This window comes from Rhinoraja longicauda, chromosome 6, assembly GCF_053455715.1.
Source record: "Rhinoraja longicauda isolate Sanriku21f chromosome 6, sRhiLon1.1, whole genome shotgun sequence".
In the NCBI taxonomy this organism is placed as follows: Eukaryota; Metazoa; Chordata; class Chondrichthyes; order Rajiformes; family Arhynchobatidae; genus Rhinoraja; species Rhinoraja longicauda.
Genome location: NC_135958.1, coordinates 196,188 through 221,241, shown reverse-complemented (window position 1 = coordinate 221,241; position 25,054 = coordinate 196,188). Strand labels below are relative to the sequence as shown.

At 44.7% G+C, this 25,054-nt stretch overlaps 1 protein-coding gene across 4 annotated transcripts in view; it reads right to left on the bottom strand.

Annotated features, from left to right (window-relative positions):
* Positions 1-25,054, bottom strand: part of cpne2 (copine II) — a 178,337-nt gene that overhangs the window by 9,558 nt on the left and 143,725 nt on the right. For all 4 annotated transcript variants that reach the window (XM_078400293.1, XM_078400290.1, XM_078400292.1 and 1 more), the window contains exons 14-15: positions 23,920-24,053; positions 762-998 (exon numbers count right to left, since the gene is read on the bottom strand). In XM_078400293.1, the coding sequence (XP_078256419.1) occupies positions 762-998; positions 23,920-24,053 (371 nt within the window). The remainder of the gene's footprint in view (positions 1-761; positions 999-23,919; positions 24,054-25,054) is intronic.

The following is a 25,054-nucleotide window of genomic DNA, read 5'->3' as shown; positions in this document are numbered from 1 at the left end:
TCCTCAGTCCCACTTGTTAGTTCTATGTAGCCTTTAGGTGGCAAGGTGAATAGTAACCTATGTACTGAAAAAAGAGTGCAAGACTGCGAGAGTGTGGCCCAAACACAAATGCAGTTTGACCTGGTGTAAAGTGGCCTGGACACAGTTGCAGTGAAACTCTACTGCAGTATGACCCATACACTTATGCAGCATAATTCAGGCATCAGTGCAGCCTGACCTGCACTCTGGTGCAGTGTGGCTCATGCATTGGTGTAGAGTGACATGTTTAATGAAGCCGTATAATCCATATAATGGTGTGACTCGCATACTCATGGACTGCACCAGATGCAGTATAATCTCTATAACAGCATTATTTAATCTATGCACTGGTATGTGGAGGCCTGACACACTAGTGCAGTGCAACACACTCACACAGTAGTGTAACACATGCACTCATGCAGTAAGCCTTGTCCACAGGAACAGTATAACCTGTGTGTTAGGTTGGTGTGATGCAGAATGGCTCAGGATGAGTTGTGTACTGACGCTGAGAGATAAGGGAAACATCAGGAAAATGTCCCAAGGAAAGTTAAGAGAAAAGAAACAATTGGAATAATATAAGGCTGTGCTTAATAAGTTAAAAAAATTGAAGCAGACTAGAATTTTAGACTCCCTCTGTTAGCAGGTATGACGGAGATTGTGGGATGTATTTCATAGATGCATCAAAAACCAAGATGGAACGTTTGTTTCTGCTTCAGGTATAAAATAGACATAGAGAGACTTACACTGCGGAATTCCCGGAATGGTACAAACTGTACGATGTCTCGCGTGGCTTCCTCCCCAGTGTAAGATCGGAGAACGCGATTGTCTCCATCCAGGAACTCCATGGCAGCAAAGTCGGCATTTCCAACCCCGACGATGATGATGGACATGGGCAGTTTGGCGGCCTGCACAATGGCATGCCTGGTCTCATCCATGTCACTGATAACGCCGTCTGTTATAATCAGCAGGATGAAGTATTGCTGTAAATCAACACAGAAAGTAAGACTACTTCAGTGCTGATCTATCGAAGTATCAATAATAATTGAATATAAAATTGTACAAAAGGTCATGTGATAGGAGTAAAATTAGGCCATTCGGCCCATCAAGTCTATTCCTCCACTCAATCACGGCTGATCTATCTCTCCCTCCTAACCCCATTCTCCTGCCTTCTCCTCATAACCTCTGACACCCACACTAATCAAGAATGAGGGGAAAATCTCTAAGGATCAGATGCTGAGTCAACAGTTTGGGATCAAACGTAGACCCATGTATTTTTAAATTTATTTAAATTCTATTTAGTTTTGTACTTATTTTAATTAAATGTAAAAATTGTTTGCCCCATGTATCCATGTACAAAGTTGGAAAACAAAAGTACAAAACATGCAAAACTTAAAGAACTTTTGAAGAACATCCAAAGCTTCTCTCACAATAACATTGCTTCATTAAATAATGTGAAAAGGATCATTGTAACGGAGAAATAAGGGTTAATGTGATGCAAAAACTTGCTCTAAATTCTAGACATGAAATATACATTCAATAAAATCAAAAGAACATCTGAAAGTAATTTGTCATTTAAACTGTATGTGTTTGTTAAATAAAAACAGTTTTATTCATCTTAGTACTGAAGGACTATTGTTCCTACTAGCTCTTGGGTATAAATGCCAGTAAATACAGGTTTATTAGTCAATGGTCTCTCATTATTCAGACTTCGTGACTTGCATAATTTTACTTGTTGGATTGATGACAGGAACAGGCAGGCGACTTGAAAATACAATGAGAAATCCATCAATGTTGTAAACATTCCTATTGCACTTCTGATTGTCTGTTGGAGAAGGAGGTGTCAACTCCAGCAAGTCCGAGGATCACTTTCCATCTGGCCTCAACTACTGGATCAGTAGCCACAGTATTACTGCTGCATTTAGTCCTGGAACTCACAGTTCAACAGTATTATCGGGCACCATCCTTAGAAGCATTACATCGGCTCAAGTAAGCAGCTGTCTTCTCAAGAGCAGTTCAGGATGGGTGATAAAAGCTGTATTGATTGTAATCGTATTGTCTTTCTGCTGACTGGATTGCACACAACAAAAGCTTTTCACCGTACCTAGGTGCACGTGACAATAAACTAAACTGAAACTTTGGCAGTCACCTGGATCCCCGAAGTGAATAAAAGTAATCACGAGGCGCTAGCCCTTGCCTCGGGAGATGGAAATGTGGCTCCAATGTCCTGTTCCTGAGTCAAGTTTGTTGGTTCAGCATTTTGCTGGTTGGGGGGGGGGGGGGGGTGGGGGGGGGGGGGGTGGTGGGGGGGGGGAGTGAGGGTGGTGTTGGAAAGTGCAAGCAAAAACCAGATGTATACATATATTTATTTTTGTGTTTCTGCCGAAAGTGGAAATGTTTAAGTTCCTATACGTTACTTTGAGAGAACATTTCCATCAATTGGACAAGAGAAAACAGTGACGTGTATCAGCCACATTAAAAGCTTTGAAGAAATTTTAAGGGTCTTTAATTGTGAAAGAAATCTTAACTCGGCATCCAGACAGGTTTGTAACGAGGTTCGACACAAAAACGCTGGAGTAACTCAGCGGGACTGGCGGCATCTCTCGACTCTTCTTTCGTATGTCAACTACAACAATCAAAAGTGGCAAATGGTGAGGTAAGTCTGTAATTGAGGGTTATAAAGTTGGGTTAGTGGGCAGGGAGGTCCCGTCAAAGCACATTCCCTGAGGACATGTTTGTTGGTCTGTATGTGGCCACAAGGACAGAGGTCGGTGTCTGCAATGCCCCATCTTTTCATGCTGGCTGTGGTAACCAGCACCAGTTTGTGGCCTGTTCAGTTGAACCCAGGCCTTCTTGCGGAGGTTGTTGCCTGGAGGGTGTGGTGACCAGGTCTCAAAGTATGGCTAGAGTCCTTCCGGGACAGCTAGTGCTGCATTGCTCACTGCATCCAGGATCTCCATGTGTAGGTGCAGAGACTTCTGTGAGCACAACCAGCACGGGGCCTCCTTCTGATAAAGGATGTTGTGCAGAGGGTGATCAGGCTGAGCAGCTATCTGATGCACTCGTCCACAGATGTCATCACCATAGGCTCGGGGTGGTTGATAGCTATCAGGCTGAGCAGCTAGTTGATGCAGCCCTCCACAGATGTCATCACCAGGGGTGGTTGAATCCCAGAAAGAAATGGTGAATGACTCAGTGAGGAGCAGCAGATGCAGCCTGAGATGATCCTCGTTGCTCCATGTAGGGGCACACGCAGTCTGTGGGTGTAAGTGCTTTGTCCATACAGCACTTTGTTTTTTGTTCAAGATTCGAGACGCCTGTGTTTCCAATAGAATTAATGTTTCGGACTTCAGGCTTCCAACATCCACAGACGTTTCATTTTGGAAGTAGAAGACAGCGATGTTTATGATGGGATTTCCAACGCTAAAGGTTTGAAACCACAGGTACCAATAGTGAGGCAAAGGAAATCAAGGATTCAGAAGAGTACACAAGCACTTTACTGGTATAAATAATATATGGTCTTTTGAGACCATCTACATTTTCACATTAGAATCTGTAATTCATTGCGGTAGAGTTGGAATATTCGACAAAAACTGCAGACAATTTCTCACCATAAGTTCCAAGTATGTTATTTACATGATATGGCAAATTCTAAAGCAAAATTCCACATATTAAATATTAAGTACACCAGCAATATCTGGGGTTATTAAGTATTTCAGTCAATTTGTCACAGAGGAGCAATCCTTTTGAACTGCATTGCTATTGATTGGTTCAATATTGAATCTGCTACACTGCACATTATGTCTGGCCTGGTGCTTTGGTAGAAGAGTACTGTAATAATCCCGCAGCTCCATGCCCTTCCCTTGTCTTGCATCAAGCCACAAGTGTTCTGTTTGATCATGTTCTCAACTACTTGTTTTCAGTGTGACCAGAGATTTCCTTGATAAAATTCCTTCTTGTTCACTGTTAACTTAAGCAGTGCCACAGTGCCCATAAAATTAATAGAGGAACAGTGATGATAGTCTGTCGGAACCTTTCTCCAATCAGAGACAGGGAAAACAAGAGGACATAGGTCTAGGGTGAGAGGGAAGAGATTGCAATGGGATATAAGGGGCAATTTTCTCACCAAGAGAGTTGGGTCGCTAATTGCATTTAGGGTTTAAGATTTACAATATGAGTTCCACTCTTCCTTGGTCATCGGTTGCCAGCCCTGAATTGTTCTGGCCTATTCCTGCTTCTGGTCTGCCCCCCACCACCTCACCCTTCCTCCTCTACTGGCCTATTCCTGCTTCTGGTCAGCCCCCCACCACCTCACCCTTCCTCCTCTACTGGCCTATTCCTGCTTCTGGTCTGCCCCCCACCACCTCACCCTTCCTCCTCTACTGGCCTATTCCTGCTTCTGGTCTGCCCCCCACCACCTCACCCTTCCTCCTCTACTTTCTCTGAAGAACACTGAAAAAGGGTCTCGACCCGAAACGTCACGAGAACCGAAACTTCTCTCCAGGGTCGCTACCTGTCCCGCTGAGTTACTGCAGCTTTTTGTGTCTATCTTCACCGCTGCTTTCAGTCTGATGAAGGGCTCCGTCCCGATACGTTACCCATACTTTTTCTCTGGAGATGCTGCCTGACCCGCGGAGTTACTCCAGCATTTTGTGTCTATCTTTCCCAGAGTCAAGGTCCTCCAACGGAAACTAGCTGTGTAGTACCTTTGACCCACCCCACACACTGCAGCCCACCATGGCCACTGGAAAGCAAATTGCACCGAGGAACATGAGGGTGAATAAGATGGAGATACGAGATGCAGAGCGCTACTTTGCAAAGCTGCGGGTAGAAACATAGAAACATAGAAAATAGGTGCAGGAGGAGGCCATTCGGCCCTTAGAGCCAGCACCGCCATTCATTGTGATCGCGGCTGATCGTCTACAATCAGTAACCCGTGCCTGCCTTCTCCCCATATCCCTTGATTCCACTAGCCCCTAGAGCTCTATCTAACTCTCTCTTAAATCCATCCAGTGAATTGGCCTCTGTGGCAGAGAATTCCACAAATTCACAACTCTCTGGGAGAAAAAGTTTTTTCTCACCTCAGTTTTAAATGGCCTCCGCCTTTATTCTAAGACTATGGCCCCTGGTTCTGGACTCGCCCAACATTGGGAACATTTTTCCTGCATCTAGCTTGTCCAGTCCTTTTATAATTTTATATGTTTCTATAAGATAGACAATAGACAATAGGTGCAGGAGTAGGCCATTTGGCCCTTCGAGCCAGCACCACCATTCAATGTGATCATGGCTGATCATTCTCAATCAGTACCCCGTTCCTGCCTTCTCCCCATACCCCCTGACTCTGCTATCCTTAAGAGCTCTATCTAGCTCTCTCTTGAATGCATTCAGAGAATTGGCCTCCACTGCCTTCTGAGGCAAAGAATTCCACAGATTTACAACTCTCTGACTGATCCCCACTCATCCTTTCCTCATATGTCAGTTCCGCCATCCCAGGGATCAATCTCGTGAACCTACGCTGCACTGCCTCAATTACAAGGATGTCCTTTCTCAAATTAGGAGACCACAACTGTGCACAATACTCCAGATGTGGTCTTACCAGGGCCCTATACAACTGCAGAAGAACCTCTTTACTCCTATACTGAAATCCTCTTGTTATGAAGGCCAACATTCCATTAGCTTTCTTCACTGCCTGCTGTACCTGCACGCCAACTTTCAGTGACTGGTGTACAAGGACACCCAGGTCTCGCTGCACCTCCCCCTTATCTAACCTAACACCATTGAGATAATAATCTGCTTCCTTGTTTCTGCCGCCAAAGTGGATAACCTCACATTTATCTATATTATACTGCATCTGCCACGCATCTGCCCACTCACTCAACCTGTCCAGGTCACCCTGCAACCTCATAACATCCTCTTCACAGTTTACACTGCCACCCAGCTTTGTGTCATCCGCAAACTTGCTAGTGTTGCTTCCAATTCCCTCTTCCAAATCATTAATATATATGGTAAACAGTTGCGGCCCCAACACCGAGCCTTGCGGCACCCCACTCGCAACTGCCTGCCATCCATTTTACTTGTCACATCCTCAAGAAATTCCAGAAGATTAGTCAAGCATGATTTCCCTTTCATAAATCCATGCTGACTTGGACTTATCCTTTTACTGCTATCCAAATGCACCGTTATTACCTCTTTAATAATTGACTCCAGCATCTTCTCCACCACCGATGTCAGGCTAACTGGTCTGTAATTCCCCGTTTTCTCTCTCGCTCCTATAGGCCCCCAAACAGTAGCCTCGACATAGGGTGCAAGTTGAATCAGGAGATAAAATTGGCGTGTCAAAAATGTAATGCTACGGTGGTTATGGGAGATTTCAACATGCAGGTAGACTGGGAAAATCAGGTTGGAAATGGACCCCAGGAAAGAGAGTTTGTAGAGTGCCTTCGAGATGGATTCTTAGAACAGCTTGTACTGGAGCCTACCAGGGAGAAGGCAATTCTGGATTTAGTGTTGTGTAATGATCCTGATCTGATAAGGGGACTAGAGGTAAAAGAGCCATTAGGAGGCAGTGATCACAACATGATAAGTTTTACTCTGCAAATGGAAAGGCAGAAGGGAAAATCGGAAGTGTCGGTATTACAGTATAGCAAAGGGGATTACAGAGGCATGAGGCAGGAGCTGGCCAAAATTGATTGGAAGGAGGCCCTAGCAGGGAAGACGGTAGAACAGCAATGGCAGGTATTCCTGGGAATAATGCAGAGGTTGCAGGATCAATTTATTCCAAAGAGGTGGAAAGACTCTAAGGGGAGTAAGAGACACCTGTGGCTGACAAGGGAAGTCAGGGACAGCATAAAAATTAAGGAGAGGAAGTATAACATAGCAAAGAAGAGTGGGAAGACAGAGGATTGGGACTCTTTTAAAGAGCAACAAAAGTTAACTAAAAAGGCAATACGGGGAGAAAAGATGAGGTACGAGGGTAAACTAGCCAATAATATAAAGGAGGATAGCAAAAGTTTTTTTAGGTACGTGAAGAGGAAAAAAATAGTCACGGCAAATGTGGGTCCCTTGAAGACAGAAGCAGGGGAATTTATTATGGGGAACAAAGAAATGGCAGACGAGTTAAACCGTTACTTTGGATCTGTCTTCACTGAGGAAGATACACACAATCTCCCAAATGTTCTAGGGGCCGGAGAACCTAGGGTGATGGAGGAACTGAAGGAAATCCACATTAGGCAGGAAATGGTTTTGGGTAGACTGATGGGACTGAAGGCTGATAAATCCCCAGGGCCTGATGGTCTGCATCCCAGAGTACTTAAGGAGGTGGCTCTAGAAATAGTGGAAGCATTGGAGATCATTTTTCAATGTTCTATAGATTCAGGATCAGTTCCTGTGGATTGGAGGATAGCAAATGTTATCCCACTTTTTAAGAAAGGAGGGAGAGAGAAAACGGGTAATTATAGACCAGTTAGTCTGACATCAGTGGTGGGGAAGATGCTGGAGTCAATTATAAAAGACGAAATTGCTGAGCATTTGGATAGCAGTAACGGGATCATTCCGAGTCAGCATGGATTTACGAAGGGGAAATCATGCTTGACAAATCTACTGGAATTTTTTGAGGATGTAACTAGGAAAATTGACAAGGGAGAGTCAGTGGATGTGGTGTACCTCGACTTTCAGAAAGCCTTCGACAAGGTCCCACATAGGAGATTAGTGGGCAAAATTAGGGCACATGGTATTGGGGGTAGGGTACTGACATGGATAGAAAATTGGTTGACAGACAGAAAGCAAAGAGTGGGGATAAATGGGTCCCTTTCGGAATGGCAGGCAGTGACCAGTGGGGTACCGCAAGGTTCGGTGCTGGGACCCCAGCTATTTACGATATACATTAATGACTTAGACGAAGGGATTAAAAGTACCATTAGCAAATTTGCAGATGTTACTAAGTTGGGGGGTAGTGTGAATTGTGAGGAAGATGCAATAAGGCTGCAGGGTGACTTGGACAGGTTGTGTGAGTGGGCGGATACATGGCAGATGCAGTTTAATGTAGATAAGTGTGAGGTTATTCACTTTGGAAGTAAGAATAGAAAGGCAGATTATTATCTGAATGGTGTCAAGTTAGGAGGAGGGGGCGTTCAACGAGATCTGGGTGTCCTAGTGCATCAGTCAATGAAAGGAAGCATGCAGGTTCAGCAGGCAGTGAAGAAAGCCAATGGAATGTTGGCCTTCGTAACAAGAGGAGTTGAGTATAGGAGCAAAGAGGTCCTTCTACAGTTGTACCGGGCCCTGGTGAGACCGCACCTGGAGTACTGTGTGCAGTTTTGGTCTCCGAATTTGAGGAAGGATATTCTTGCTATGGAGGGCGTGCAGCGTAGGTTCACTAGGTTAATTCCCGGAATGGCGGGACTGTCGTATGTTGAAAGGCTGGAGCGATTGGGCTTGTATACACTGGAATTTAGAAGGATGAGGGGGGATCTTATTGAAACATATAAGATAATTAGGGGATTGGACACATTAGAGGCAGATAACATGTTCCCAATGTTGGGGGAGTCCAGAACAAGGGGCCACAGTTTGAGAATAAGGGGTAGGCCATTTAGAACGGAGATGAGGAAGAACTTTTTCAGTCAGAGGGTGGTGAAGGTGTGGAATTCTCTGCCTCAGAAGGCAGTGGAGGCCAGTTCGTTGGATGCTTTCAAGAGAGAGCTGGATAGAGCTCTTAAGGATAGCGGAGTGAGGGGGTATGGGGAGAAGGCAGGAACGGGGTACTGATTGAGAGTGATCAGCCATGATCGCATTGAATGGCGGTGCTGGCTCGAAGGGCTGAATGGCCTACTCCTGCACCTATTGTCTATTGTCTATTGTCCTTTCTTGAAAAGTGGGATAACATTAGCTATCCTCCAATCCACAGGAACTGATCCTGAATCTATTGAACATTGGAAAATTATCACCAATGCGTCCACTATTTCTAGAACCAACTCCCTGAGGACCCTGGGATGCAGACCATCAGGCCCAAGGGATTTATCATCCTTCAGTCCCATTAGTCTACCCAATACTATTTCTTGCCTAATGAAATTTTCTTTCAGTTCCTCTACCCCTCTAGATCCTCTGTCCTCTAGTACATCTCCCAAACCACACCCATCATTCCTTTCTGACTTCTCTGACTTTCTGACCCAGTTCTGTTCTCTCTCCCCCTCAATCCTCCTCCTCGGTGATTTCAACATCCACATGGACTCATGGACTAGGAAAATTGACAAGGGAGAGTCAGTGGATGTGGTGTACCTCGACTTTCAGAAAGCCTTCGACAAGGTCCCACATAGGAGATTAGTGGGCAAAATTAGGGCACATGGTATTGGGGGTAGGGTACTGACATGGATAGAAAATTGGTTAACAGACAGAAAGCAAAGAGTGGGGATAAATGGGTCCCTTTCGGAATGGCAGGCAGTGACCAGTGGGGTACCGCAAGGTTCGGTGCTGGGACCCCAGCTATTTACGATATACATTAATGACTTAGACGAAGGGATTAAAAGTACCATTAGCAAATTTGCAGATGATACTAAGTTGGGGGGTAGTGTGAATTGTGAGGAAGATGCAATAAGGCTGCAGGGTGACCTGGACAGGTTGTGTGAGTGGGCGGATACATGGCAGATGCAGTTTAATGTAGATAAGTGTGAGGTTATTCACTTTGGAAGTAAGAATAGAAAGGCAGATTATTATCTGAATGGTGTCAAGTTAAGAGGAGGGGGAGTGCAACGAGATCTGGGTGTCCTAGTGCATCAGTCAATGAAAGGAAGCATGCAGGTTCAGCAGGCAGTGAAGAAAGCCAATGGAATGTTGGCCTTCGTAACAAGAGGAGTTGAGTATAGGAGCAAAGAGGTCCTTCTACAGTTGTACCGGGCCCTGGTGAGACCGCACCTGGAGTACTGTGTGCAGTTTTGGTCTCCAAATTTGAGGAAGGATATTCTTGCTATGGAGGGCGTGCAGCGTAGGTTCACTAGATTAATTCCCGGAATGGCGGGACTGTCGTATGTTGAAAGGCTGGAGCGATTGGGCTTGTATACACTGGAATTTAGAAGGATGAGGGGGGATCTTATTGAAACATATAAGATAATTAGGGGATTGGACACATTAGAGGCAGATAACATGTTCCCAATGTTGGGGGAGTCCAGAACAAGGGGCCACAGTTTGAAAATAAGGGGTAGGCCATTTAGAACGGAGATGAGGAAGAACTTTTTCAGTCAGAGGGTGGTGAAGGTGTGGAATTCTCTGCCTCAGAAGGCAGTGGAGGCCAGTTCGTTGGATGCTTTCAAGAGAGAGCTGGATAGAGCTCTTAAGGATAGCGGAGTGAGGGGGTATGGGGAGAAGGCAGGAACGGGGTACTGATTGATAGTGATCAGCCATGATCGCATTGAATGGCGGTGCTGGCTCGAAGGGCTGAATGGCCTACTCCTGCACCTATTGTCTATTGTCTATTGTCTATTGACTCCACTGACTCCACAATAACCGCTGACTTCACTGAAATACTCAACTGCTTTAACCTCACTCAACACGTAAATTTTCCCACCCATAACCGTGGGCACATTCTGGACCTTGTCTGCTCCACTGGACTAAATCTACATCACCTCTCTGGCTCCGACCCCACCCTCTCTGATCACTTAGCCATCACCATGTCCGTCAACATTCCCACCCCAGCTCCAAAGCAAAAACGCAAAATAAACTTCCGCAAGCTGAACTCTGTTTCACCTACCTCGCTCTCATCCTCCCTCTCTGAAATAATGTCCGCCTCTCCCTTCGTTGACCTCCACAGCCCCTCTGACCTCACTGACTACTACAACCGCACTCTCTCCTCCTGCCTCGACCAGCTTGCACCTATAAAAACCAAAACAGTTTCCTTCACCCACTCTGCTCCCTGGTTTACCCCTGAACTCCGCGTGATGAAAACTCATGCCCGTCAACTTGAAAGACTCCGCAACAAAACAGGTCTCACAATTCACTCCCAAGCCTACAAAGACCACATACAGCACTATAAAGATGCCCTCTCCCATGCCCACTCCACCTACTACTCTCAAATAATTCACTCTGGCTCCGGAAACCCCAAAACACTCTTCTCTACAATAAACAAACTCCTCAGCCCCCTGGACACCATCTCCCAATCATTCACAGTTGACAAATGCACCACTTTCCTTTCATTCTTCCAAAGCAAAATAGACAACATCTACAGCACCTTAACCACCAACGCACCTGCTCCCCCTCAAACCACCTGCCCCCCCTTATCCTGTCAGCCCCTGCCTCAGTTCTCCCCAATCTCCACCACCGACCTCTCTGACCTCTTCACAGGAATAAAAACTGCCACCTGCTCTCTGGACCCCATCCCCTCCAGCTTTGTCAAGGCCTGCCTTCCTGCTCTCTCTCCACTTATCACTGCAACAATAAACTCCTCCCTGTCCACTGGCATCGTCCCGCCATCCCTCAAAATCGCTGCTGTCACCCCCATTCTGAAAAAACCTGGTCTAAACCCTGACACCCCAAACAACTTCAGACCAATCTCCAACCTACCCTTTCTGTCCAAAGTTTTGGAACGTGCTGTAGCTTCCCAACTAAAATACCACCTCTCTACCAATAACCTGTATGAAACTTTCCAATCCGGATTCCGCTCAAACCACTGTACTGAAACTGCGCTCCTCAAAATCACAAACGACATTCTCCTCTCCTCCGACGCTGGCAACCTCAACATCCTCATCCTACTTGACCTCAGCGCCGCCTTTGACACCATAAATCACTCCATTCTCCTCACCCGACTTGAAACCTCCCTTAACATCACCGGCACAGCCCTATCCTGGTTTAAATCTTACCTCTCTGACAGACACTAGTTCATCTCCATTAACAACTGTAAATCCCCCACCGCTCCTCTCCCCCAAGGTGTCCCCCAAGGCTCAGTCCTTGGCCCCCTCCTCTTCATCCTCTACCTGTTCCCCCTTGGTCAATTAATCCGCCGTCATGGTCTCAACTTCCACTGCTTCGCCGATGATATCCAGCTCCTCATCTCCACCAAGTCAATCTCCTCCACCACACACTCTACACTGACAAACTGCATTACTGAAATAAAATCTTGGCTTCAATCAAACTTCCTCAAACTCAATTGCAACAAATCTGAAATCATCATCATTGGTCCAAAAATGCTCACCAAATCCACCCAAAACTTCATCCTCAACATTGATGGTCTCCCAGTATCCACCTCACCTCACATCCGGAATCTTGGAATCATCCTTGATCAAACCCTCTCCTTCGACAAACACATCAAACACATCACAAAGACAGCCTTCTTCCACCTCAAAAACATTGCCCGTCTCCGTCCATCCCTCTCCTCCACAGCTGCAGAAACCCTCATCCACGCCTTCATCACCTCCCGTCTGGACTACTGCAACAGCCTCCTCTATGGCGCACCCTCAAAAATCATCAATAAACTTCAATACATTCAAAACTCCGCTGCCCGTCTACTCACACACACCTCGATCCGTGACCATATCACCCCCGTCCTTTATAAACTCCACTGGCTCCCCATCCCCCAGAGAATCCAGTACAAAATCCTCCTCATAACCTACAAAGCCCTCCATAACCTGGCCCCATCCTACCTGACCGACCTCCTCCACAGGCACACTCCCACCTGCACCCTCCGCTCTGCCGCTGCCAATCTCCTATCCCCCCACATCCGGACTAAACTCAGATCCTGGGGGGACAGGGCTTTCTCCATCGCTGCTCCCACCCTATGGAACTCACTACCCCAAACCGTTAGAGACTCCCCCACACTCACCACATTCAAAACATCGCTGAAGTCTCACCTGTTCAGTACTGCCTTCAACCACTGAAGGTCACCTCACCTACGGTCTCCTTTCTCTGTTCATTTATTTATTTACTTATTTATCTATTTATTAATTTCCCTATGTTCTCAAAATCTCTGTAAAGCGTCTTTGAGTATATGAAAAGCGCTATATAAATAAAATGTATTATTATTATTATTATTATCTGGGAGATTGTTTGTGTCTTCCTTAGTGAAGACAGATCCGAAGTACCTGTTCAACTCTTCTGCCATTTCCTTGTTACCCATAATAATTTCACCTGTGTCTGCCTTCAAGGGACCCACATTTGACTTTGCTACTTTTTTTCTCTTAACATATCGAAAGAAACTTTTACTGTCCTTCTTTATATTCTTGGCCAGCTTCCCCTTGTACTTCATCTTTTCAGCCCGTATTGCCCGTTTTGTTACCTTCTGTTGTCCTATGAAAGTTTCCCAATCCTCTGGCTTCCCGCTACTCTTTGCTGTGTCATACATCTTTTCTTTTAGTTTTATTCCATCCCTAACTTCCCTTGTCAGCCACGGTTGCCTCCTACTCCCCTTAGAATCTTTCTTCCTTTTTGGAATGAATTGATCCTGCGTCTTCCGGATTATGCCCAGAAATTCCTGCCATTGCTGTTCCACCGTCATTCCTGCTAGGATCCCTTTCCAGTCGACCTTGGCCAGCTCCTCTCTCATGCCTTCATAGTCCCCTTTGTTCAACTGCAACATTGACACTTCCAATTTAACCTTCTCCTTCTCAAATTGTAGATTAAAACTAATCATATTATGATCACTACCTCCAAGTGGTTCCTTTACCTCGAGTTCTCTTATCAAATCTGGTTCATTGGACAACACTAAATCCAGAATTGCCTTTTCTCTGGTAGGCTCCATTACAAGCTGCTCTAGGAATCCATCTCGGAGGCACTCTACAAACTCTCCTTCTTGGGGTCCAGAACCAACCTGATTTTCCCAGTCTACCTGCATATTGAAATCCCCCATCACCACAGTGGCAATACCTTTCCTACATGCCAGTTTTAACTCCTGCTGCATCTTACACCCTACATCCGGGCTACTATTTGGGGGTCTGTAGATAGCACCAATTAGTGTCTTCTTGCCTTTACAATTCCTCAACTCAATCCACAGTGACTCTACCTCGTCAGTCCCTATGTCACCCTCACAAGGGACTGAATTTCATCCCTCACCAGCAGAGCTACTCCACAGCCTCTGCCCACCTGCCTGTCCTTTCTATAGGACGTATAACCCTGAATATTAAGTTCCCAGGCCCGATCCTCCTGCAGCCACGTCTCTGTAATCCCCACAATGTCATATCCACAAACGTCTAACTGAGCCTCAAGCTCACCTACTTTACTTCTTATACTTTGCACATTCATATCCAATACTTTTAATTCCTTACTCATCTCACCTTTCACATCGATCCCTATTACACTTGGCCATTCCCTCCTATCCCTTTGTGAGCTTTCTTTCCCGTTAATTCTGGGGTCATTAACTATCCCTTTACTCTCTTTCCCTTTAACTCCGGGAAGGAGGCATAGAATCTAATTGCTAAGTTTTCCTCTTCCAGAATGTTATTTAAGTGAATGATTGTTTGTCCAGGCTGCCTTCTGGCCAGCAGGTTACAGCGTAATCCTCTGGGGTCGATTCTGTGAAGAACAGACTGTCCTTTCTGAATGGACGATTTAATAGTTTGTACATCCTTTTGTCTATTGTGCCACCAAGTGGCACACTGAGCCTCCGGACTATTTACGCAGCAGTTATTTTAAACAGGAAAGGTTTAAGGAGCACATAACACATCATAATTGTGGACAATCAGACGACAGAGTGAGTGAAGCTGTTGTAGATGGTCCTACACTGCACTGCCATGATGGCAAGGAGCCAAAGTCAATTAACATTTGAACACGGGCATTCATTCCACCTGGACTTTGCACAGATTGGGAAGTGCTGAGTCTAAGTCCATACTACCACATGAAATTAAAGGCTCAGAAATAACTGCCAAAGATAAGTTCAGTGACCATTGCAAAAATAGAGCCTTATGAAGGAGATACCTCAAACTGACACACACATCCACTCTTGCAATTGTCTTCCTTTGATGGATTTGGCCAGGTTGTATTTACTAGACATAAACCATAACATTTCTCCCACTCATGCCCATCAGCTGATAGCACAAGGCTGTATGTAGTTGAGGTCAGACTGGTCTTTGCCCTGCTGTTACTAGACTGTCCATTCATACACCTTTAGCAGCAATACTACAGACTAAGTAACTCTGGAGCAGCCACCATGTGCTGGCCTTAGAAAGGATGGAGACAAGCACCACTGGTCACTGAGATGAGATAAATATCCTGTGACTGCCAATGCACTGGCTAATTTACATCCCTTAGCCAACGATACAAATGGATTACCAGGTCATTATCTAGTTTAGTTTTGTTTATCATTGTCACATTGTGCGATTTGTGGGTCTTTGGCTACTGCCTTTTTTACATCGTAACTGTCTGATTTTAAATATTTACTTGACTGAAATTTGCTTTGGGAACTCCTGTGTTAGTGAAAGGCATGATATAATTGAAAGTCTTTTTTTATTGCAGTAGCTAGTGCTTCCACAGCGCAAAGTGCCCGTAATTCAGCATTAATTGGTTAGAACAGTTCATTCATAAAGGTACATCTGTTTTCGAAGTCAACTTGACTCCAAATCTAATATGCAGAGTTGAATACATGACTCCTTCTGAAAAACCATCTGTCCATTGGTTGGGTAAGACACTGAGGTCGTATGAATCAATGAAGCTGACATAGAATTTGATGCCTTGAATAAATGTTGTAATTAAAGGAGAACATCAAATGATGATTACAGAGTCATTAAGCACAACTATAGTCATGTTTGCATTAGGGTTGTGAGTGTGCACCTCACCATTCATTGGCAAATGGATTATTTTGTTCAAAACTCTAAATATAATGTTCTTATGGAGCCTTGCTGTGGCATTAGAGTTTGATACAGCTTTAATTAAACTCTGGGCAACACTGGGCATTATACTCGTCTTTGAATTCAATCTTTCCACTACCTAGATGCTACAGTTTCCTCTCGTTTCATTCAGAGATGCTGCCTGACCCATTGAGCTACTCCAGTGTCTTGCCCAACATGCCAGCAGCTGTATCTCCATCCGACAGTTTCCTTGTTAGTCTTTAGGATTATCCTACTGAAAAGAAAGGCTGTGAAATGTGGCCATGCTCATGTTAACTCACCTGTTCTTCCCTCAGTAAAATGAGACAAAGTGACAAAGTGGAGATTGGTGGACAGATCAGCTCAGTCAGTACCTTCTGCCAACAAATTCCTCCATTTCAAAATACTCTATTCAAATCTTCCTTTCACACCTTTAATGACACTCGAGTCCACCTGGCATCTTATTCCGTATTTATCTTTAACCTTTAGCATATCATGCACTCTGTTTATCGATTTAAAAGGAACTGCAGATGCTGGATTACAATAAAAACACAAAGATCTTTAGTAACTCAGTGGCTCAAGCAGCATCTCTGAAGGACGAAGGCTATAAGTAACATTCGGGCAAGGATGCTTCTTCAGAATAACTGTAGTGGGGGGGGGGAGAAGCTTGAAAAGAGGTGTGGCCAGGACAAAGCCTGACAAGCAAGTGGTTTGCCACTCACACACTCAGTCCACAGGTACTATCCCCTGCAACATGTGACAGCTGTCCGTATATCTCCTCCCTCACATCCATCCAGGGACCCAAGCAGTTTTTCCAGGCGAGACAGAGGTTCACGTGCACCTCCTCTAACTAACCTCATCGACTGCATTTGGTGTTCCCGATGTGGCCTCCTTTACATCAGCGAGACCAAGCATCGACTTGGTGTCTGTTTCACTGAACTTGCGCTCGGACAACTAAGACCTGTGATTACTTCAGCACTTTATATTTTTCTTCAAGAATCCAGCATCTGCAGTTCTGTGTGTCTTTACTTGCCATCTTATTCACTAAATGGTAAATCTATTCTTTAACCTTTAAGAGACAAGGCACTCTCTATTTCTATTTTCCCATATAACTTTGCATTACCTTCAAACTCAAATGCTATAGATTTTTCATCTTGACTGAGAATTAATCTGTAAATAGTTGAGGACCTGGTACTGTCCCACTATTAATAGTCTGTCAACCTCTCTGTGTCTCACCTTTGACCGTCTGTGCTGAGATCCCCTCCCGGTCAATGTTGTGAGCCTTTACCATATGTAATAACCTGCCACCTTTTCGCAAAGCCTTGTTTCCCAACTTGACTGATTTCCCATAACATCCTCAAAATTCAGGGAAGGACGGACGAGTTAACATGAGCAGGTGGAAGAGGAGCAAGATGAGAATGGGCAGAAGAACAAGGCGAGTAGCTGTGGAAGAGGAGAGAGGTTCTGTAGCAGCAGGAGGATGTGTGGAAAGAGTGAGCAGGCTAGGGATGGGCAGGGGAAGAGTGACGAGCGGAGGGTGAGGAAGAGGGAAATGAGTAGAAAGGTGAGAGAAAGGAAGGAAGGAATGAGTATGAGGGCGAGAGAGGAGGGGAGTGAGCGAGAGAGTGTGGATAAGTGAGTGGAGTGGATGTTTCCACTAGTGGGAGAGTCTAGGACCAGAGGGCGGTGAATCTGTGGAATTCTTTGCCACAGACGGCTGTGGAGGTGGAGATTGACTAATTCTTGATTAGTATGTCAGGACTTAGGGGAGAAGGCAGGAGAATGGGGTTGAGAGGGAAAGATGGATCAGCCATGATTGAATGGCCCAATTCTGCCCCTATAACCTGTGAACATGCATACATGAGGATCAGACTGAGGAACGCTGGGCTCAGCGGAGAGTCTGCCGTTCACATCGACAGTTCTCCTCTTGCATTATGCATTCCAGACAACACAGGGTTAACAGCAAGTGTGGATTAATTGAGCAGAGCAGGCTGCATGCTTAGGAGTCACCCAAAGCTCACCTTCTAACATTGGCAGATCTGTCCACACAATAATTTACATCAAATGAAACACTGCAGAAATACATCCATTCGCTTTGCTATGTAAATTTACAATCCTTGCCTGGCCAGAATTACTCATTAGTAAACCTCAGATGGTTAAAGCAAATCCTTGTAATTGGACTCCATTGAACTACGTAACCCAAAATAAATAATACTTTCTGCAGCTACAAACACAAAAATGTTTTCTTTTCCTGAAACGGCCAGAGAAATTTAACATAAAAGCAACCTTGATCTTTGTTTGATTTACGATTCATTAAATGTGGGATGAACACTATCAGTGAACGACACATCAAATAAACGTCTGTACTGAGGTGCAGTGTAGGTAAAGCTGAACCAAATACTTGCAGGATATCAGTAAACCATCATTAAGCTTTGCTTAACTTTCCACTGCAGATACAATTACGTTTTAGATCCCTTATGAAAATAAGTTAATTACAGAAAGGTTTGACTTCCCTTGCCCAAATATCCCATTTTCCTTTTCATCTGTCCTTCAGTTCAACCTACATCGCTCCTTAAATCTTTTGAAACATTTGGCATTTTGTTTTATTAAGAAATACGTAGCCATCGTGACATTGAGAGGTGGTGAACTTTTGAAAAGTAGTACAAGTTAACAGCCAAATATTTAGTTTATTGTCTTGTCTACCTAGGTACAGTGAAAAGATTTAGTTGCGTGCCAACTAGTCAGCGGAAAGACGATACATGATTACAATCGAGCCATCCACAGTGTACGAACATTAGATTCCATTTTATTGATTATACCTCCACCGTCAACACCATAATCCCTTCCAAACTCATCTCCAGACTCTCAGACCTAGAAATCAGGTCTCCCCTCTGCCACTGGATCCTCGACTTTCTGACCTACAGACCTCAATCAGTGAGGAGCGGTGACAACACCTTCTCCACAATAATTCTCAACACTGGTGCCCCACGAGGATGTGTTCTCAGTTCCCTTCTATTCTTCCCATACACTCACAAATGTATGGCCAAACATGACCAATTGCATCTCCAGGTTTGCAGATGACACCACTGTGGTGAGCAATGACAAGATGGAATACAGAATGGATATGGAGAAGTTAGTAAGATGGTGTCAGGCCAATAACCTCTTGCTCAATGACAGCATGACGAAAGACCTGGTTATCCTCATCAGGAAGCATGGTGGTGCACATGCCCCAATCAGCATCAATGCTGCTGAAGTGGAAATGGTTGAGAGCTTTAGGTTCCTTGGCACTAATATTACCAATGGTCCGTCGTGGACCAACCACACTGATGTGAGTTTATGGAAGGCCTCTACATCCTGAGGATACTGAGGGAATTGGGCATATCCCCAATGACTCCTAAAGCTTCTACAGATGCAAGATAGTAAGGATACTTGCATGTTGGGATGCATCACAGCTTGGTTTGGGAACAGCTCTGCCCAAGACCGCAAAAAATTGCAGAGTTGTAGGCGTAAGCCAATCCATCACACAGACCAGACTTCCCAGCATCGACTCCATCTGCACTTCATGCTGCCCTGGAAAAGCAGCCCACATAATCAAAAACTTAATTCCTGGTACAGAATCTTGAAAGCGTGCACCACCAGACTCAGGAGCAGCGTCTACCCCATCATTATCAGGAACATGGAGCCTCTACCCCTCCAGACTCAGGTTCAGCGTCTACCCCTCCATTATCAGGACCAGCTACCCCTCCATTATCAGGACCAGCTACCCCTCCATTATCAGGAACAGCGTCTACCCCTCCATTATCAGGCTTCTGAATGGCCTTTCCTTCAGCTAGGATATTGTACGACTCTACCCCACTGTGGACATTGGACTTTGTCTATGGAACTGATGCGCTACAATGCTAGGATCTATATTCCTCACTCTGTATCTTCCCCTCTGCTCTATCTATTGTACTTGAGTTTGGCCTGATTGTATTTTTGTATGGTATATCCGATCTATTTGGATAGCATACAAAACAAAGCTTTTCACTGGATCTCGGTACACGTGACAATAACAAACTTAAGCCTCAATTAGGGGAGCAGAGTGGCACAACAGGTCGAGCCACTGCCTCAACATGTCAGTGCCCCAACTTCAATCCTGGCCTTGGGTATTGGCAGTGAGGAACATGCATCTTCTCACTGGAACCACGTAGGTTTCCTTCAGGTACTCCGGTTTCCTCGCATAGATGCGCAGATTGGTAGGTTAACTGTCCACTGTAAATTGACCCTGGTGTGTTGCTGAGTGGGGCAGAATCTGAGGTGAGTTGATGAGAATGTGGGCAGAATTTAAAAAAGAGATGAATGCAGGATTCGTGTAAATGAGTGGTTGGCAAGGATTCAGTGGCTGAAGGGCCTGACTTACTCAGCAGGTCAGACCACATCTAGGGAGACGGAAACAATACAGTATTTCAGATCAATAACCAGTCATTATTTAAGTTCTCTTCAGTTCTGATGAAAGCTTATTGACCCTGTCTGCAACGATGTGCCAGCCTCACTGAGCCTTGCCTGTATTTACTGGTGTAACTTTACAATTCCAATTTATTGTGTGGAAGCTGGAAATTGACAGAAGAAAGGATCATTCAGGAAATCAATTCAAATATAATCTCGACTGCAGCTCATGAAAGCACAGGATCAAACTAATCAAAGGACATTTAGGACGTGAGGAAGGCAGACTTGGAGTGGGTTAACGGAAAGAACCTGCCACTTAGATTGAGTGAAATTGGGCAGTTGTATCTTTATCTACAAGTAGGGAATAGTGTCTCACTGCATTATCCAACGTTCCGGTTGCAATAATAAGAGTATCAATCACACAAGTAGTCGCTGACAACTGTGACTACAGTGGCACATCATACTTTAGAACGCATTAGCAAATCTGATCCAAATGGATCTTCATACTTTTTAAGGGAACAAATTTAAAATCTGAGTGACGGAACATCTCAGAGGTTAAGTAAGTTCGACACAGATGATTTTTTTTTTCAGAGCCCAGTAGCAAAAAATGTACATTTCTGTCATTATAAATAACTATTTCTTGTGTGTTTTTTAAAATCTCACTCTCCAGCTATGACACTTTTTTTGGACCACTCTGTGCACTATTTGACAAAATTGCCCTCTTCAACAGAACAGTTCAGAGTCATTGATGTAACAAGGAACTGCTGGATTATACCCAAAATACGACACAAAATGCTGGAGTAACTCAGCGAGGCAGTGGCAATCCTGGAGAACATGGATTGGCATGCTTATGGATCACAGCACTTCCTCAGACTGATTGTGGGGGTGGGGAGGGGAGAAGAGTTCCGACCCAAAACATCGTCTTTCCATATACTCCAGGGATGAGGCCTAACCCGCTGATTTACTTCTGCATTTTGTGTCTATCAGAGTCATTAATTTTGGACTGAAGTCACATAGAGTCCATACAAGGTAAGGATTAGAGCTAGACACAGAATGCTGGAGTAACTCAGCGGGACAAGCAGCATCTCTGGAGAGAAGGAATGGGTGACAAAGTCTGAAGAAGGGTCTCGACCCAAAACGTCACCCATTCCTTCTCTCCAGAGTTGCTGCCTGCCCCGTTGAGTTACTCCAGCATTTTGTGTTTATCCTTCAATTTAAACTAGCCTCTACAGTTCTTTCCTACACAAAGTAAGGATTAAAGTCACCTTCATTTCAACCTGTTTCTGTACCAATCTATACCTATCGGCCCGCAAATATGTTTATCAAATATTATTTTTACGGTAGTGGGGGGGGGTGGGGGGGGGGGGGTAGAGAAGATCTCTCAATTGTAGTAATATCTGCAGAGTACCTGTGGCCAGCTCTATCTACATAAAGGGATTGGGTGTCTGCACAGTAAAAAAAACAGTTTAGGATCATGTATCCAAAAATTGACTACAGTTAAAATTGCCATGCGAGGGACAATGGTTCGGTACATATAGTTTCTAGAAAGAGATGTGTGAATTTGTCTTTTCTTCTTTGACCCTTTACGATTCTTGACCATCAACATGTCCACAAAATGCAGAAGACAGCAATAAATAGGTTCCAAACACCAGGGTTCCTTACTCAAAGCCATTGGAGTTGTGGCTATGGCATTTAAGCTATCCAAAGCAACCAAAGAGATATTATAAAGAAACCCTGTTATGTTTTTGAAGGAATGATTTGCTTATTTATGGCATTTCATGTTCAGTAAGCTGTGTTTCTTTGAGTTGGGTAGTTGAAACAATTTCAACAAGGCAGGGACTCTGCATTGAAGGCAGTCCTATGTATGAGTAGTGGGTTACACCCAGTGCACCTGTGGCTGTATTGTGGGTAGTTACTTTGCCTGTCCTATCTCCCATGAGATGTGGTGTGTGCTTCAGTCCATAAGCCGCGTCTCGACCTGAAACATTACCCATTCTTTCTCTCCAGCGATGCTGCCTGACCTGCTGAGTTACTCCAGCACTCTGAAACGTCACCTATCCATGTTCTCCACAGAAGCTGCCTGACCCGCTGAGTTACTCCAGCACTCTGTGAAACGTCACCTATCCATGTTCTCCACAGATGCTGCCTGACCTGCTGAGTTACTCCAGCTTTTTGTGTCTACCTTCTGTAAGCTGCCAAACTCAGGTGCAAGAGTACAAGGGGAAAGGCATCGTTCTGCACAGGTTTAAAATAGGAGATGATACGTGCTCCTCGGATACCACTAGCCTTCACAATAATGTTTGCAGCATATACCTTTCAGCCCAGTAGGAGCAAGACTGCGATGCTGCTGTCTTGTCATTGGATGTAAAATTTGAAGAACTGTGCTCAATTAATTCAGTTTGCTGGGTGAATGTCAATACTTGGAATAATGTTTTAAATTATTTCTATGCTCTCGTTTTATCCCTGCAGCAGATGATCATTTTCCTTCACATGTTTATTACCAATTCCCTGTAGAGATTGTTATTACAAATATTTTTCTTGTCTTAGAAAGGGAGTAAAGTGAACGCTGTTATGTAGTGGCTTTCACTCCTGCTGTCTGAGGAAGGGTCCCGACCCGAAACATCACCTACCCACATTCTCCAGAAATGCTGCCTGACCTGCTGAGTTACTCCAGCACCTTATGGCTTCATTTCTAATATGTGCAAGTCATGTCCAGGAGAAAGCTTGGACTGGAGAGACTTCTATGAAGGCATCACCATCTGACTTACATTACAGATCTTTAGACTTTAGAGATACAGCATGGAAACAAGCCCTTCCACCCACTGAGTCCAAGCCAACCAGCGACACCCCATACACTAGAATTATCCTACACACAAGGGACAATTTTACAATTTGCAGAAGCCAATTAACCTGTACAAATCTGTACATCTTTGGAGAGTGGGCAGAAACCAGAACATCTGGAGGAAACCCACATGGTCACAGGGAGAACATACAAGCTCAGTTCAGGCAGCGCCCGTAGTCAGGATAGAACCCGGGTCTCTAGCGTTGTACGGCAACAACTCTATCGATGTGCCACTGGTCCTCATATACTCCAACAAAAAATCCATAGGCATTTCTGAGCTCTAAACAAACCAGAGGGTTCTGGAGCCGGTGGAGTTGAGCACATATTCCAAATAGAGAATGTAAGGCCGTGTGCAAGGTCATCTTCAGCTCCTCCACACCCCAAAGCTAAAGTTATTTGTACGATGCTGCCTTGGTGTAACGACAATTAAAGTGTAGCAGCTACTACATAATGAATCAGAGCTTTGTCAGGTTTAAGAAAGGTCCCCTTTCTTGGGTTATCCACAATGCATACTCAGCTATGCTCAAAGTAACCCTCAAACCTCACCAAAATACTGCTCCAAACATCCACCACAAGCTTCATTTCTGCAAGGTTAGCCAGAGACTACTGAATGTTACAGCACAACAAGAGAAGTTCATAGAACATAGAACAGTGCAGCACAGGAATGGGCTCTGCAGTCCACAGTGTTTGTGGTCAACATGATGGCTAGTTAAACTGATCTCATCTGCCTGTACATGATCCATATCCCTCTCTTCCTTGCACTTCCATGTGCCAAGCTAAAAGCCTCTTTATTAATGAGGTCTCTCCAGACCTACATTCAGCTCAAACCATTGCCATGCTTGCCCCAGTTCTCACACTTACCGCTGCTGCCTCCTGCTGGACGGCTTGGCTGGCACATTTTGCCACGTGATTTATTATTGGCGAGAAGTTGGTGGGTCCATAAAATCGAATGTGGGGCAGACAGGCCGTATATGCTTCGACGATCCCTTCTACACCTATGGCAAGAAGATACCATGAGGTTAGACAGCAACATGTACATTTAAACCCCACTATTAACTCAGTCCTGTGCTTGTACATGCTCATGGGTTTAATATAAATACTTTCATACGCTCCTTAAGTTAAAGGTAATGTTTGAAGACACTTCAATCTCGTTATGGGTTGGAATAATGATCCAGGGAGGAACAGAGTTATTATTTCAGGTCAAAGATTCTTCATCCATGTGGGCATTAATTCTTTCTGCTGAAGCTGGCTGGGCTGTCAATGACACCAGCAGTTTAAAAAAAATCAGATTTCCAGCATTTGCTTTATTTGATTTTCATTATTAAGATCAGGTGGGAATTAGCTGGTGATGGGGCTCAGTGTGTTGGGATTGTACATGCTGGTGAACCAACGTAGTGTGCCCTTTCACGATTGCTGGTGAACCAACGCAGTGTGCCCTTTCACGATTGCTGGTGAACCAACGCAGTGTGCCCTTTCACGATTGCTGGTGAACCAACGTAGTGTGCCCTTTCACGATTGCTGGTGAACCAACGCAGTGTGCCTTATCACGATTTCTATGCAGGGGTCACTGTCTCTTAAAAATATACTTCCAGTCAATACTGAGACCATTTAAAAGGCCTTATTCAAAAGCGTAACAATCGTGATTTAAAACTCAGTGCAGAAGATTTCAGCAGGAATTATGAGCAATTTTTGAAAATGAGAGTGATTGCCAGGATTACATTATTATTTTTATATATGAATGCGCTCTCCACAGACAAAGGGTTTCTTTGTAAATCAACATTGAATGCTCTCAGGCATCATTTTACAAGAGCAATGAACTCAGAAAGCAACATTAGCTGCAACTAGTGCACTTGGGGGATTTAAGTAGGCAGTATCCTTGCACTGATCACTGGAGCCGGCAAAAACCAAACACAATTAGCAGTAAAGAACAGAGAGCAAGGGGAGAGATGCGAGGCTGTAAGAACAGCGCAACGAGGAGGCAGATGAAGAGTTACAG